The sequence below is a fragment of the Aquila chrysaetos genome, chromosome 14 (genome assembly GCF_900496995.4).
Source record: "Aquila chrysaetos chrysaetos chromosome 14, bAquChr1.4, whole genome shotgun sequence".
Taxonomy (NCBI): domain Eukaryota; kingdom Metazoa; phylum Chordata; class Aves; order Accipitriformes; family Accipitridae; genus Aquila; species Aquila chrysaetos.
This window is the reverse complement of record NC_044017.1, coordinates 239,258-256,377: the sequence shown is the minus strand read 5'-3', so window position 1 is coordinate 256,377 and position 17,120 is coordinate 239,258. Positions and strand designations below refer to the sequence as shown.

Below are 17,120 nucleotides of genomic sequence, written 5' to 3'. Positions count from 1 at the left end.
TGAGAGCCTGGCATCCATGTCGTATGTGTTTCATCGGTTTTACGTGGGACTAACCCCAGCCCTATGGACCGCATGTCCCTCCATGCCTGCAACTCGCGGGATGCGCTGCTGGGGCACTTCTTCGCCTCTCCTTTCAGCGGAAGGCAATCCGGTCTGCGTGCTCCCAGACTGCTCTGTGACTTGAACCCAGACCCAGTGACAGTGGGAGTGGGAGCGAGGGGGAGGCTTGTTTCAAAAGCACACCCCTGACCTGAACTAAAATGCTAATGGAGACAGAGCCTCAGGGCAGCTGCCTGTACACAGTTCAAGCACTTGAGATTTGTGAGCTGCTGCCCAAGTGTGCACAGACTGTAAGAAATAAATAGTTGCCTTTTTATTAAGACACAAAGTGAAGAAAAGAATGTGAAGCAGGACCAGCCCTTTGAGGAATGTAACAGGCGCACCTCATAGCACACTGCATGTTATGGGGCCTCTGCAGTGCTCAATTACTGTAATATTTCAGTTCCCAATAGTACCATTACTTACAGAAAACAAAGCCAAAGCACCTTCAGGTCTTTTGCTTCTCTTTCAAACATATAACCAAATGATTTTAAACATCTCTTTATTCATATATACTTTAAATTCCATTTTTCTATCCCGTACACAGGACCACAAATTCAGAGTAACCCAAAAAAACTTATTGATATTCACAGATCTCTTATTCCTCCCTGTGAGCCTACTGATCTTCCCTGCCAGTCATGATTTTGGTAAAATTCTGAGATGTAAATATTTCCTGCAAGCTGCAGAACATATCATCTTCTCCTCTTGCAGATCTAAATAACTATAAAAGGAGAAGAAGATCTCTTCCATCCCAACTATCAGCTCTCTTCACATCAGGCCTATATTAAAAACTGTGAGAAAAAAAATCACGATATGAATATTTACATTCATAGCAAAATTTAAGGAGGAATGTTTCTCCAGTAATTGAAAAGAAACAAGCACAAGTAGACAGGAAACTGCAAAAAAAGGTTTAAATAAATATTCGAGAAGTCACTGAAATTCATGCTTATATTGCACAAGCTAACAGAATTCTGCCCTTTAAAATATTTCAGAAAAAAATATAAAACTCAGGTGATATAACATTAACAAAAACTTGATCTCCCAGATAATCACAGCAATCAAAAGATCCTAGTCTTAAAAAAAAAAAACAACACATAAACAAACAAACAAAATGTTATGTAATAAAGAAGCAGAAACAAAAATAATCTAAAATATTCCAATTAAGAAAATACAACATTTAGAATCATGGAATGGTTTGGGTTAGAAGGGACCTTAAAGACCATGTAGTTCCAACCCCCTATCATAGGCAGGGACATCTTCCACTAGACCAGGTTGCTCAGAGCCCCATCCAACCTGGCCTTGAACACTGCCAGGGATGGGGCATCCACAACCTCTCTGGGCAACCCGTTCCAGTGCCTCACCACCCTCACAGTGAAGAACTTCTTCCTTACACCTAATCTAAATCTACCCTCTTTTGGTTTAAAGCCATTACCCCTTGTCCTATCACTTCATGCCCTTGTAAAAAGTCCCTCTCCAGCTTTCTTGTAGGCCCCCTTTAGGTACTGGAAGGCTACTAGAAGGTCCCCCTGGAGCCTTCTCTTCTCCAGGCTGAACAACCCCAACTGCCTCAGCCTGTCTTCATCGGAGAGGTGCTCCAGCCCCCTGGTCGTCTTTGTGGCCCTTCTCTGGACACGCTCTGTCTATGTCCTTATGTTGGGGGCCCCAGAGCTGAAGGCAGTACTCCAGGTGGGGTCTCATGAGAGTGGAGTAGAGGGGCAGAATCACCTGCCTTGACCTCCTGGTTACACTGCTTTTGATGCAGTCCAGAATGCAACTGGCTTTCTGGGCTGCGAGTGCACAATGCTGGGTCATATTCGGTTTTTCATCCACTAATAGCCCCAAGTCCTTCTCCGCAGGTCTGCTCTCAATCCACTCATCTCCCAGCCTGTATCCATGTTTGGGACTGCCGCGACCCATGTGCAAGACCTTGCACTTGGCCTTGTTGAACTTTAAAAGGTTTGCACAGGCCCACCTCTCCAGCCTGTCAAGGTCCCTCTGGATGGCATCCCTTCCCTCCAGCGTGTCGACTGCACCTCACAGCTGGTGTCGTCAGCAAACTTGCTGAGGGTGCACTCAATCCCACTGTCCATGTTGCTGACGAAGATCTTAAACAGCACCAGTCCCAATACCAACCCCTGAGCAACACCACTTGTCACTGCTCTCCACTTGGACATCGAGTTGTTGACCGCAACTCTTTGAGTGCAACCATCCAGCCAATTCCTTATCCACCGAGTGGTCCATCCATCAAATTCATGTCTTTCCAATTGAGAGACAAGGATGTCCTGTGGGACAGCGTCAAACGCTTTGTACAAAACCAGGTAGATGACGTCAGTTGCTCTTCCCTTATCCACCAATGCTGTAATCCCATCAGAGAAGGCCACCAAATTTGTCAGGCATGACTTGCCCTTAGTGAAGCCATGTTGGCTGTCGCCAGTCACCTCCTTATTTTGCATGTGCCTTAGCATAGTTTCCAGGAGGATCTGTTTCATGATCTTGCTGGGCACAGAGGTGAGACTGACTGGCCTGTAGTTCCCTGGGTCTTCTTTTTTTCCCTTTTTAAAAATGGGGGTTATGTTTCCCCTTTTCCAGTCAGTGGGAACTTCCCTGGACTGCCACAACTTCTCAAATAAGATGGATAGTTCCCTGGCCACTATTTAAGGTAACTTCTTTCATAGTCTATTAATCCTCCATAATCTATTAATCTTCCATATTAACTACTATTATGTTATCTAGTAGTATTATTATCATATTCCATAATCTATTAATCTTCCAATCTATTAATCTTCCATAATCTTATTAATATTAGGTAGCAGAGATACATGGAGTTTTAGGTGGTTTTGTTCCAACCAGTGATCCAAATCTCAGTCCAAACACACAGAGGGTCTCTACAAAGGAGTTGCGAAGACCAATGTAAAAAAGGGTTAGTGCGCATCCTGGCTATGACATCAGCAGTTGAAGCTTGTGTATTCCACATTTACTCTGGAGCATTTCTGAAGTCTTGATAAAAGAAAGAATGTACCCTAAGTAATTTACATTTCCAGATCAGTCAGAAAACAAACAAATCAGTGACTGAAAAAAGAAAAAGACCATTTAGAAACAATTGTTACATTTTCCTGTACTTCCTAAACTACTTCTTAATTTTAAAGAATCCAGGATATTTCAAAGGTTTCCATAGGACTCTACTTCAGGACTGTCCTAGCCTCTCCAAGATGCTTGATCCTAATAAAGTAATTTCCCTGTCACACCTCCTGCAAGACATATACATATATATCTCTCTCACACACATACATACATACATATGTGTGTATAATACCTGTAATTTTTATTTAAGATGAGTCATTGTTAAAATTACTACCTTTTTTCTGATTGTTGAAATGTACCACAGAGCAAAACTTCCATTACCTGATCAATTCTTCAACTTTTGCTTAAATTCTAACTGTATTTATACCAGCGTAAATACAGAGTGTCTTTACAACAATCAAAACGGCTTCTCTGGATTTAAACTAGCAATACTACTGATGAGCATCTCTCCTTTTAACGCCGACGGAGGACCTAGACTCTTGGCTGGAAAAGGCAAAATAATTCTGCTTTCTTTTCTTCAAGGTTCCCCCCCCCCGGATAGCTGAACAAGTTAAGCTCATGATATTTTTCTACAGTATGTCTGAAAAATCAATAGAATAAGAGAATAGGATCAAGACCAAGTACAACATGAAAGAAAAGGGAAAAAAACATTGATCTGACAACAATAACAAATTAGTAACATCAGTCAAAGACAAAGAAATGAGCATTTAAAGCACTCTACGTATTGCTTTTTGTAGCAAGGTTTGTAAAGCAAATCCATCTGAGTCAAATCTGTCCCTCTGATTTCATATAGTTGAGTTTTAAAGTATATCATGTGCCTCCTGCTCTCAAAACAGTATTGCATTTAATTAAAGCCACTGATTTCAATGGAGTTAGTCCTGGTTTATGTCATTGTAGATGCCTGACTAAAGAAAATTGGTCTATATTTACAAATGAAAATAAAACAATATTTTAAATTCACATCTGTCATGTAGAGATTGGCTTGCAGTACTCAGGTCACGTCCCAGGAATCAATCTCAGATGCTAGATTTTGAAAAGCTATCGTTACAGTAATTAATAAATTTCATTAATATAGTGAGGTTGCAAAAAATGTATATTTATAAGATTCAGCTTTAACATTTATAAGATTTAAATAGACACAAAAGAGACCATAATGCACTTCTAACCGAATTGAGATACAAAAGAGCATGCCTCATTTCCTGAACTCCAGTGATATACTATATCTCGTTAGCTAAAGTTAGCTTATAATTGGGGTCATTTCCACAAGGATTGTTATATCACAAAGCATAAAAGAAAAAAATAAAAATACAAAAATTAATTCTGCTTTTAAGATAATTTAGCCAATATTTCAAATGTACCTTGTTCAGAAACTCCTACTTCTTCATAATACTGGTCCAAGTCCTGTCAGGTTCTGTGTAGAAATATTTACAGGAAGACTTTAACTCCACAGCAGAATGGGACTGGAAATGAACATCTCTCATGTCTGAATGCATGAAGAATTTTAAAAGCCACCCCACGGGACCTTGGCTATGTTTTTGTTTCGCCTCCCTTTTTTTAAGGGCAGAACTTCAAGCCAGTGGAATCTAACCCCCACATACCCTATATATCCACATACAGCCCTGGCCCTGCCTCCAGCTGTGTAGACAAAGGGGTAGAGCCTCTCCGATCCTGGCAGCGTGGGCTGGGTATCCCCATCCGCAGGATGCTGGGTGCTTCCCATACTTGGTCCCTTCCGTAAAAAAACTTTTTTCTTATCAAAACTGCCCAGTCTCACTTTGAAGCACTGTACCGCAATATTAGCAGCTTGAACATAGCGTGCAAGGAAAAACATGAAAGGATGTTTTTGTACTTATAGGGGTATAAAATTTGCAATATTCCAAAACAGATGCATTTGGAATACTTAATAATAAAGAGGTCAATGAATTAGACTCTGACGACATGGATCTTTCTCCACTGATTACGCTATTTGCCTGACTTTAACATGGCTGGAATCCCACCAGAAACTTGCTTAAGGAATTTACTAATGATCAGGATTCTAAACAGATATTACAGTACTACTTCTCTTGAAAATTTCCAGAGGTTTTAGTCTTTACCAAAGCATAGATTCTGGATTATCTGTAGCCGATTTTAACAAAAAAAATTGTGACTGACATATGTAACTTTATTTTTATCATTAGACATTGGAACTTAAAGATACAGTTTTTCATATTTTAAAAAGAATTTACTTTTAAAGTGAGATGTGCTATACAAGATTTCACCACAAAGTGATCTTCTCTTAAAAGTCAGTTGTAAGTCTTTGAATACACAAGCGTTTTTACTTGCAACTGTGAATAAATAAAATGTCCTTATCATCCTAAAGCTCTTCTATACAGAAATCCAGTTTCAACAAATATCATATGTGAAGGCAATGTTAAAAGTACTCATGGGAAATTTGCATACACTTTCTGTAAGTACATTTTTTAAAAATATATACTTGCATTATTTATTCCACAATAAAAATAGTCTAAAAAATATTTTTTGTTGTTTATTTGCTATTTTTGTTGTCCTTCTATTAGCTGGGCTTTATTTTAAAGAACTTCTGTCTTTTAATCCAGTGTGCATGTATACAAACACAAAAATTTTTCTCAGCAGAGATCATTTTAGTGCCTTTGAAAATGTAACTTTACCTCTAACAGCAATAAAGACACTCCTCTAAATGATCAAGTTATACTAATAAATATATATTTTCTTGAATCATGAGCATAATAAATCAATTAATATGAGTGAAGAATAAGCTTTCCACACTAGCAAAAGATCTTCTGTCTGATATACTGTTCCTCATGAAGAATATGTATACATGAGTAAGTTTTTTTTATTTATGGTCTTATATTTAGTTGTCTACTACTACACACAGAAATCTGCAAGATATATAATTAACTTTTAATACAGATCCTAAAGCATTTAAGGGTTGCTCAAATTCTTCCTTAACAGACTTTAAATCCAAGTATTTATCTAAATGAATACATCTCATACAAAACTAGTTTTTCTGAGAAGAACCTGTGAGTGTAACCCCTCAAATATGGAGAGCAAGCTAACCAGTGTAGAGCAATGATCAGCAAACCATCAATCAACAAACCCTGGAAACTCTCTTATTCTCCTAAAAGAGTGAATAAAATGAGAAAAACTATTTTTCTAAATATCACAGACAATCCACCTTTTCCCCTTCCCTTTAATAAAGAATATCCTCTGGTTCTGGATTGCTAATACCTTAAAAACAATGCTAATACCTTAAAAGGTACTTCATCATGATGTTTTACAGAGATGAAGTGTGTTGACATGCCAAAGATACCATTTACATAAGCGTTCAGGCAAATTGAAGGCAACATCTAATCTTAACATGCAGAGGATCAGCAAGAATTAATCATGCATTTAAAAAGAATTCCAGATATCGTATTTGCTCCCTGGAAAATATCTCCTGAAAACTACAATATATTGCACATTCTAAAACAAACAAACAAACAAAAAAGTAATTACTGTTTTTTTCTTTTTCAAATTTTTTAATGGATAAATTTGAAAATATAATGGCTTGACGAAGGAGCTTGCCTAAATTGTAACATTAAAAAAAACCTGTAGAAATGCTACTGTTGTATCTCAAAAGTGAAAATTTGGACTTTTTAAATTTTGTAATCTCTCAGGTATCGTTTCCCCCTAATTTCATTGAAATAATTTAAAACATCCACAATGACTTCCAAACTGCTGCAGAATTTCTAAAAACCTACACCCAAACATACTGTTTGTTGATAACTTCAGTTCAGATCATCTTTGCTACTATTTTTAATCAGCAAGTTGTCTCCTAATGATGAAATCTGTGAATGATCTCTCAGCATCAATCTATAGGGAAGGTGAACATTCCCATCAGGACCTCCAAGACACTTCAAAGGACCAAGATATTCATACAGAACTGCCGAAGTTTATCAGATCAACATTCATCATCACCATTCGTCCCAACAATTTGGTTGCACCCGAGCAGTGCTTCAAAGGGTCCTATCAGGTTCTTCCATAAAGGCTTTAAGAATATGTTATTTCAAACACAGCTTTGGAGGCATGTCCATCAGTTTGGATGAAAGAGATGACATGAAGGGTGGGAGAGTATCAAGTGTTGATCACTTTGAAGCTGCTTACATCATGCCCTGTTCTCTTTGTCATTACAGACTGGGAGCTCGTGGGATGTAGCTCTTCAATGTGCATGTTCTAAAGGAGCAATCTACATCTTTCATATCTGCCCTGTTTGCAAATAAGGTCAGATCACAAATCCAAAAATAAATCTGGTCTTTATTTTTTTTATGTATCTTCAAATTAATAAAATCTCTCTACAAGGCAGAATATGTCTCTAGTGCCTCACTGAATTTGTATTCATCTAACTGATTGATGCTGTAAAGTAAATCAAACTATCACACGCTCTCACTTAGCGATGTTTGCTCTACAGTTCTGACAAGAGGCAAGTACAGTGAAAAGTACATAGAAAAGTACAGTATGGTTATTTTAGTAAAGTGGCATAAATGTCTAAGAATATGTGCCTCTTGAGTGAGACAGATGGGGTAGGCTTGGGAGTTCCCTCTGATTTGGTCTAAGGGAAGAAAATGAAACCCAGGGCTTCTCACACACATAGACACCTCCACACCACAAACCCCACCTTCCTTGTAAAGAGAGAAGGGAGAATAAAGGAAATAATCTGTAGCACATTTACCTGCAAAAATTGCTATGAAGAAGATGACCTACAATTGTTATTGTATGGTTTCTCAGTAGAAATAACAACTGGAAAAATAGTACGTATAAGCTCTTGCCTTCCCTTCTCTGAAAAAAGTGATAAAAATATAGTTATGTCATACAAGGCCCTTTCCTATTCTCATCCCTAAGAAGCAGACTGCATAGCTCACACGTTCTTCAGTGACAGAACACAGTTATCAGAGAAGTGAAAGAGGCTTGTGATTTCACTACGTTGGTGTGGGACAGCACAAGTAGCAGGATTTTACAAACTTTCTTGCAGTTAAATTTTGCATATGAACAGTTTCATCCAAACTTATTTTTTATACCAAAATCACTTTGTTAGGATTCATCTAATATGACTTTAAAGGTCAACAGTGGAGGTGTTTGTAACTGAGATAAAATGACAGTATGTGCTCTTTAGAGAAAAGGAACAGAAAATAGGTACTTTTAGGGCATAATCCATTTGATCTATTTTAGATGTCCACTATATTGTGAACTGACTCAGACGCTAGAATTACCTATGTATCTCCATTGGCTACAAAGAGAGTCTGAACTTTTATATTTGATGTGGATGTCCATACTGAATATCTACTTTTTGTGTGTGTGTGTCAGATGAATTATCTAATTTTTCTGTCTTCTGGGGTGTGATACTTATCAAAAAGTAATATTTAAGAATTCACTTTCTAAGTTACTTTTTCCCTTTCAGGCAATTCACAGATCTAAATACATTATGGATCTTAGTGCAAGACTGAAGTGATAAATTATTAAGTATAGACCAAATGATTTTTAGGCAGGATAAGTGATAGAACTATAATTTGCATTTTGATTACTTTTCCTAGAAGAACATGAAATGAAAAAGCAAGACGGTCATATTCTCTGCAAGGTGCATGTGAAGTGTACTGCTTGACGCAAAGAGAACCAGCAAACAAAGTAAAACTGAGGGCAGAGCTATGGCGTTCCTAGCCGTGTGACGTTAATACCATGACGTGTTAAATGGTGGCTGCTGAACTAGGGTGGAATCCACTTCAACTACTCCTGCTAGACATCTGCAGCCCTTTTTCCCCTAAATCAGGAATGAAGTACCCATCTACACTATGAATGGGAGGAATATCTAGATGATCAGCTAGATACAAGCTTTTAAAAAGTTGGGGGGGGTGAACTCACTTCTGGAAAGAACACCCTGGGAAATTTGCTCTTTTAGGACTGAAGAGATCTGATCCTGATCCAACAAAGCATTTAAACGATTGAATGACTACAAGCATGTGCATAGTCTCCCCTGAGTGCAGTGCCATTCATCTAGCTCACAACAGGAGACTGGAGCAGATTGCTGAATCAGGATTTTAGGCCAAAATACAACGTCCATTAGTACATAGTCAGTGTTGCTTCTATTAATATACCAGTGCACTGTTACAAGAACAGTTACATTAAATTCATCCACAGTTTTATCTTAAATTAGTATTAAAAAATAATTCAATAATTCTACTTTTTTTTAAATTGACTGAACAAATAGCATGTGCCAACATCAATTTCTGCAGTCACGTTAGTTTCACAGCATTTTAAACAAAACTTTTAAAAATATATACATTTAAGTACCATGGGTTTTTTAATACAGCATATTATTCATTTTTAAAAGAGCTTTAAAATAAATATTTAAATTTAAACACATTCTGAAAAGGCGTCAGTTCAATAGTTAATACTTATCGTTTCCCGTTTGTATTAGATGCTGACCATCAGTGCAGATTTCTGAAGGTTTTATTTGTTAAGAGTTTCTTCTGATTAGCTTAGGTATCACTCTTGCATATAATATAAATACTGTGTGAGTGAGATGTGCAATTGAAATGTCTAACTTTGAGGCAGATGCTGGTCTATGTGACCTTTTATAACAAAAGGGTTCTTGAGCTTCTGGGTTTGTATTTTTCATCTGCTCTTTTCTGCCAGCTTAACTGAGAGTTTAAATCAAAACCTGATGAGACTACATGTACTGTTTAGGAAAAAGTTCTTGGAAAAGTCATGATTCATATAAGCTTTGATATTTCAGCTAAATGAGAACAAATGTGATTTTAATTGTTTTAAATAACTTTCAATCATCCTCTTACTCAAATAAAAGTAGTTGAACACAGTTCTTTGATCAAGAAAAAAAAAATCTAGTAACAGAAGCACCAGCTCTATATTCCTATCAACTATACAATCTGTTTAATGATGAAACCCTTTATTGATATACATGTTTTTCAACTAAGTAGTATTATAACTCAGCTATTTTCTTACATATTTCTGATACCAACTTCATAAACCTCAAATCAGAAGTTATTAAATGATATTTAATTCTTGAAAAAAAGGAAAAAAAAGTCTGCGTGTACATGTTGAGCACCTAGCATGTCAGCTGAAGTTTGCTTTTTAGCAATGTTGATATAAAAAGAGTTGGTACATTTTTATTTTTCTCCTTTGATATTCTAGGAGGAAAACTGAATTATTTTAATCTTATTTTAATTATAATGCACTTACCTGAATTACACATTTCAATATTTTAACTAGCACTAAGGAAGGCCACATTATAAACACTCTCAACTTCCACTGGGTTAAAGAAACCCGTGTCAAAAAATGATAACTGATGCTTTGTTCAAACATTAATAAATACATCTACCAAGAAAGCCCTGGCATCTGAAATTTTTCACAATGACGTAAGTTCTATCTCTCAAAAAAAAAATAAATTAAAAACCTTTACATTTATATGTCCTACTTAGTTATTTGACCCATTTTTTAATCAGAAGTAGCCAGAATTTTGTTTTATTCCACAGAGCGATTGCTTGCTGTCTTAAGAATACGAACTTGAGTATTTCCCCTGATAGAAAGCTGACAAGTCATTATGAGGAACTGTGTCTTCCAACGTCAAGCTAATACAGTTCTCTGTTAATTGTCTGAATACAGTACTGTGTCACAGTGCCTATAAAAATGGTATTCTGGAAATCAAGAAATTCTAGATATTGCCAAGAACAATCTCTGTAAATATAACCAGGACTTTATAATGTGCAAAAGCAAAATTTCATAAATATTACAAAAAAAAAAATTAAATTAAATTTAAAACAGAAAAACAGAAATGTAGATCCAGATTTTCAGTTACTCTGTCACTTTAGTGATTCATTAAAGCTACAGCAATTTATGATGTCACCTTGTTGAATATGTAACGCATTCAAATATTTCTCTTACATTTATTGTTTAGCCATTGCTGATATGTGACTATCAAGACAAGAACACAATATATAAAGACATCAGACTGCAAGGATATTTTTTAAGAAATAAGCTGAAGATGGATTTATAGTGAGACAACACTGATATCCCAAACTTCTAAACAACATACAAAGTCCACTGACATCCTAACAATATAAAATGCATATGCATGTTCATTGATACTATCAAAACCAACCACTTTCCAAATGTTCTAAAAATCAAGATTCCCAGCATTTTCTAAAAATTTTCAAAAATCCCAACGCAACTCAATGAGGAGTTTAATAGTAAGATCTCAATTACAGGGCGGCATTCTTTTCAAAAAAAAAAAAGAGTGAGTATACTTATATATTAAAACCGAAACCAAAACTCATGATATAGAATAGGTAAATGTGAACTGATAACCCAAACAACTACTGCCTGCAAAGTTCTGCAACACAAAGCAATTTATTTAAAATATTCTTCAGAGACCAGGAGACATGTAGTGGAACACAGAATATTTTGAAAGTAAAGTTCATTTTCTACCGGTTTCAGATAAAGGAATCAAAATGTAAAGTCTGAGGTTTAGACTCTTACATCAAGAGTATATTGATATGTACTATTTGTTATAACCAATAGTGCTTTCCGCAAAGGCGTAACTTACTGGACCGAGAAACCCCCACGATCTTCACTCTTTACTGTGAGAACTGACTATGTCAAGGGTGGGGGATGGTGGTGGGGATAGTTGGGGAAGGGGGAAGTAATACCCGATTACAGGGTTTAGGCTGACTGTTATTTAGGGTAAATTTTATTGATTTTGTCATCAGCTATAATTGGTCAACTGGATGAAAAGCTCTCTTTTTCTGTGAATGGAGCAGCCCTCCCAGAATACTAAAGATGTCTTAAATAGAAATAGATTATTTAACAAGCCTTTCATTGTATTAAGCCAGTGCTTCCATACATGATTATTAGCTAAAGTCAGCATTTTTAGCGTTTTGTTTGAAAGAAAAGCAAAAGCAGCTCACCACACAAACCAACCAAATGGTGCCTACTTAACACACATCGTTAGGTGTCAAGTTATTTTCTATTCTGATTCTTAAGCTACGAATCATCTAGATGTCCGATGCTCAAAAAACTAACATGTTCTTACACAAAAAAGCTACTTCCTGATTGAGTTTTATAAATGACATACGTACAAAACACCAGAAAGTCCAGCAAAATATCGCAACAGTCACAAAGTATTCACGACGAGTTTCTAGTTTCACCCGCACACGCTTCAGGGCAGACCACGTACAAGCACATCGACACACACACGGCTGGACCCGCCAAACGCCTGGCTCCCTCGGCCACCAGAATGAACCCGAGGGCTGCGGGGGGTCCCGAGCCCCCCGGTCAGGGCGCGGGCGGGACAGAGCGGCTTCTCCCCGCCGCCCCGCCGGCGGCCTGCGCGGACTTGCAGCACCTTGGACAGCAACCTCCGCCCCGGCCCGCACAGCAGAGGAAGAAAACACCAAGTCGCACCCTTGGTTTGGGATTTGTTTTTTCCTTCCACTGCGGGAACAGCCTTCATTTTTAACACTGACTGGCTGGCCAAATTCTCAAAACACAGAGCGATACCATCTGGCACTCGGAACCGCAGAACTGTAGGTCATTGGCACTGCATTTGTCCAGTTCATTTATAGGTTTCACGCAATTGTTTTCACATCAACTGTTTTCCCTGTCATTAGACAAGCATCTCTCCTTACTCAGTCTCTGAAGGGGAAATCGTTACACAGTGTACATTTGCTGTTCTGTTCACTTTCAACACCTTTTACACCACGATGCACTGCAGAGCAACTGCACGCTTTGTGGTAAAGTTCAGTCAAACTAAACTGTGACACAAAAAAATCACTTTAAGCGTGTAGATGTTGATCGCTTGGCAGTACAGACTAGTAGTAGGTCAACGTCTAGTTAGAGAGTTACTGAAATAGCAAAGATGTCCTTACAGCAGTAGACATCTATTTATATTCGATATGCTTTTTACTTATCCAATTTGCTCTGGAAATAAAATACATTTACACCATCAGTAACTGAGTACATAATATACATACAGTGAGTGTGTACACATACAGCTTATAACATAGAAAAGTGGGGTCAAAATCACTGATGAGACTACTTTACTTTTGTCAGGTTTAACAAGAAAAAATAAATACAGCAACTTTCCTACTTTATCCAATTAAGATAACAGGGTATTTCAGCTTCTGGAGGGACAGTGGATCGATTTTTGTGGCAAAGATATGTGCAAATTACGCTAACTTATTGGTGATTGGGATTCTTTAGGCATGGACTGTTACTGTGAAATGATTTCAGAAGGCGCTGCTGAAGTTAGAAAGCGTGGAGGTAGTGCTAGGCCTTCTGTTCAGAGCGGGGATTTGTATGCACCATTGTGTTCCACTGCTAAAGTGGGATTCGGTTCAGACTGGTTGATGTAGTGCTACAGTAGTTGAGATAATTCAGTTTAGGGCAGAAACCATTCACCTGGCCCAGCTCTCAACAAATACTCAAACAAACGGGGCAAAAGGCATGCAGTTAGTTACTTCAGGTGCCGAGGACAACACTTTTTTCTGCCCTTTCCTGTCTTGAGTGCTAGGCCAAGTAATCTTGTGCAAAAGTAGAGCAAAGGCAACAACTACAAAGAGCCAAAGTGGGACCCTGCCTTCTTTCTACCAAAGGAAAAGAAACACCTCTACATCTTGCTAAGCGGTCACCAGTGGCACCAAAGAAAACGGCGGCGGCTTATCGAAATGCTGTCACCGTCGCTCCCCCGCCAAGGGCCACCGCCGTGCCCGCTGACATCCACCCTCGCCCTCCAGCTCTTCCCCGCTCCGCAGATTTTGGCAGGGCGCCTGCAGACACGGTCCCGCTCCCCGCTCCCGAGGCGGCCGGCAGCCCGCCCGCTCCGCCGCCCCCGGGGGCCGGCGCCCGACGGAACCCAGGAGAGCCAGGCCGCGGGCCCGGGGGGACGACGACGCCCGGCCGCCGGCCGCCGGACCCGCCAACCCGGCCCGGCCCCGGCGCCGGCGCCGGCCGCAGGCTGCGGCTCCGGGCCCGGCCCGCCCCGGGGGTGCCGGCGGGCAGGGCAGCGCCGGCGGGCGGCCCCGGCCCCGGCCCCGGCCCCGGCGGCCGCTCCGGGCCCCGCTCATTGGCATGCAGCCCCTGTCGCTGCCTGCCGCCAAGCCGCATACCAGCCCGCTGGAAGCCGGCAGCCGAGCCGGAGCCAATCGCATATTCATGAGGAGGGGGAATCCAGCGCTGCACTCCCAGAGGACCGAGGATCGCTTCTTTCCTCTTCTTTTTTTTTTTTTTTTTTTTTTTTCCAAGCTTCCCCCTCTCTTTGCCTCCCTTCTAGCAATGCGCTCACGGGGGCTCCCCGCCGATCTCCTCCGCAGCTCCGACTGCGCCCCAAAGCCCGCGGCCGCCGGCGCCAGGAGCGGAGACCGAAGCAGCCACAACACGGACCGCGGCAGCCACAACAGCCGAGGGAGGCACGCCAGCCCGCCAGGCAGGGACAGGAAACACAGCGGGGGCTCCTACCTTACAATCCTCAGGACACGATTTCACCGAGTACTCCTCCGACTGTAAATACTTCTGGAGCGTAACCTCAAACTCTTCGTATTTCTCCTGAGCGTGCTGGTCGTAGCGCTGGTAAGCCTGGACGCACTGGCTGCAGGAGCCTCCCCCCCTCAGCACCACATCCAGACTGCAGTTCAAAGTGTCCGGATTGGACAACCCGGCGAACAACTCCCAAAGTGTGTAGGAATTACAAAAGGAAAGGTAAAAATCCGTCGGGTCCCAGCCGGGCGCCGGGCTCTGCCCCGCGCCCGCCGGCCGGCCCGGCCCCCCCCGCCGCCGGCACACCGCCTCCGCGTCCCCCAGGCTGAAGCACTGCCCGGACGAGGAGCTGGGCGGGGGGCACGTCTCCAGGGGCCTGGCGGTGGCGTTCCCCAGAAAAGCAGCCTTGCCGTGCCGGGGCTCGGTGCCGTTGGGGCGGCCGCCGCCGCCGCCGCCGCCAGGGGAGGGCGGGAGGGAGGGCGAGGGGGGGGCGAGGAGCCGGGGCGCGGGGGGCGCCGGCTCCCCCATGCCCGCCGGCAGCTCCGGCGGCTCCGCGGGCTTCGGCGCCTCGGGCGGCGGCTGCTCCTTCTCTCCCGTCCCCGTGAATTTGGCCTCGGCGCAGAACCACAAGTGATCAGAGAGCAGGACCGTGAAAAACAAGAGCGATGCCAGGGACAGTCGCCATTTCTGAGCCCTCTCTGAATCCGCGAAGGGCTTCTCGTTCTCCCGGGGCGCGAACCAGATTTTTAAGCCGTCATCGTACTGCCGACTGCACATCCAAGCGCCCCTGGTCATATTTTGGGAACGCACAGCCCTGGCCGACTCCACCGTGAGGGCTCCTTTGCCGGTGTCACCACAACATGCATTGACTTAAAGATTGGGGGGATTTTCTCGCCTGCCTTCCCTTTGCTCGCTCGCTCGCTCCCTCTTCCACTCTCCCCCCCCTTCCCCCCCTCTTTCTCCCTCTTCTTTCTCTCTTTTTCTTCCTCTGAGATATCGTTGGGTCTCGCCGGTGGCTCTGCCGTGGTCTCACCACGCGAAGCAGCCCCAGTCCATCCAACGCGGAGTGCCGTGGAGAAGATAAGAGCAATAACGCAGCGAGAGGAGGAGGGAGCCGGAGATGGTGGTGGTAGTGGTGGTAGTTGGCGGTGGCGGGGCTGCGCGGCTGGTCCTTTCCCCCTCTCACCCAGGCATGGTCAGATCGCAGCTCCCCATCTCCCTCCCGAGAAAAGCCCGCTGCCCCCGGACAGCCGCATGCCGCTTCCCCCGCTGCCGACGGCCGGCTCCGGGCGGGCTCCTCGCCTCCTCTTCCTCCCTGCCGCCGCCGCCGCTCCTCTTCCTCACAGATGCCTGCACCGCTGTCTCCGTCTCCTCTTTCTCCTCTCCCCCCTCCGCTCTAACTGGAGAGACGCTGCTGCAGGGCTCCCGGAGCGCTGCCGAGGATGCTGAAGAGGAGGAGGAAGAGGAAGAGGAGGAGGAGGCTGCCGGGGCCGCCGCCGCTGCTGGTGACAATGGGCTGCGGCTGCCGCCGCTGCTGCCGCCGGGCGCGGTGTCCCCGGGCGCACGGGGCGGAACTGCCTGGCTGGGGGCCCCCAATGGGCACAGGCATCTTGGGCCCCTGGGCTAAGTTGCCGCCATCTTCGTCCTGGAGAAACACTTTTTTGGGGGGAGCTCTGCCTTTTGCGTCATCTCCTCCCGCGCCGAGATCTCTCTATCCTGGCGCATTGGCAGCAGCAGCAACTCTGCCTCCTCCTGCCTGAGGAGGAGGAGGAGGAGGAGGAGGAGGAGGTGGGAGAGGCACTGGGGACCACATGGCCTCTCCAAAGGGCTGCCTCAGTGCAACTCTTCCTGCTCGTCTCGGCGAAGGGACTGCTCGGTACCACACTCCGGCCCTCTCTCCTTCAGGCTCTCCTTCGCGTTGTGGCCCTGAAACCCCATGTCCACGCAGGGTGGCGGCTGGAGAGGTCTGTCACCGTGTCTGCCCTTGTCACAGCAGATCACGGACGGCATGTGAAACTCCAGGCGCTGGATCCTGGCAGGTTTTGGCCCCACAGTAAAATGCCTGAAGACAACACAGCTGCCTGGATTTCAGTCAGTGAGCCGGAAAGCGTAACACCCGTAAACCCCAGGCTGTTCCCCCAAGACGAGTTTTGCAAAACCCTGGTCCAGCACACGAACCGGGTGAATGCTGCCAGTCTTCGTGGTTCACCTTGTAGATGTCAATGCCTGGAGAGACAGACGGAGAGAGCAGGCTTAACTCAGGGGCATGATCATCTCCACTCAGACCCACAGCAGAGATCCCACCACCTTCTGGCCCCAACCAGCAGGGTCTCTTGCTTAAATAAACATACTGTTTGGTCACTCTTAAGTTACCTTCATCTTGCTTGCTGACGCACCTTACT

The 17,120-nt window shown here is 43.0% G+C and overlaps 1 protein-coding gene across 1 annotated transcript in view; it reads right to left on the bottom strand.

Moving 5' to 3' along the window:
* Window positions 1–15,982, bottom strand: part of NALF1 (NALCN channel auxiliary factor 1) — a 491,687-nt gene extending 475,705 nt beyond the window's left edge. Inside the window, exon 1 of the mRNA XM_030036551.1 lies at window positions 14,701–15,982. Coding sequence (XP_029892411.1) covers window positions 14,701–15,513 — 813 coding nt within the window. The 5' untranslated portion in view covers window positions 15,514–15,982. The remainder of the gene's footprint in view (window positions 1–14,700) is intronic.
* Between the last annotated feature and the right edge of the window lie 1,138 nt (window positions 15,983–17,120).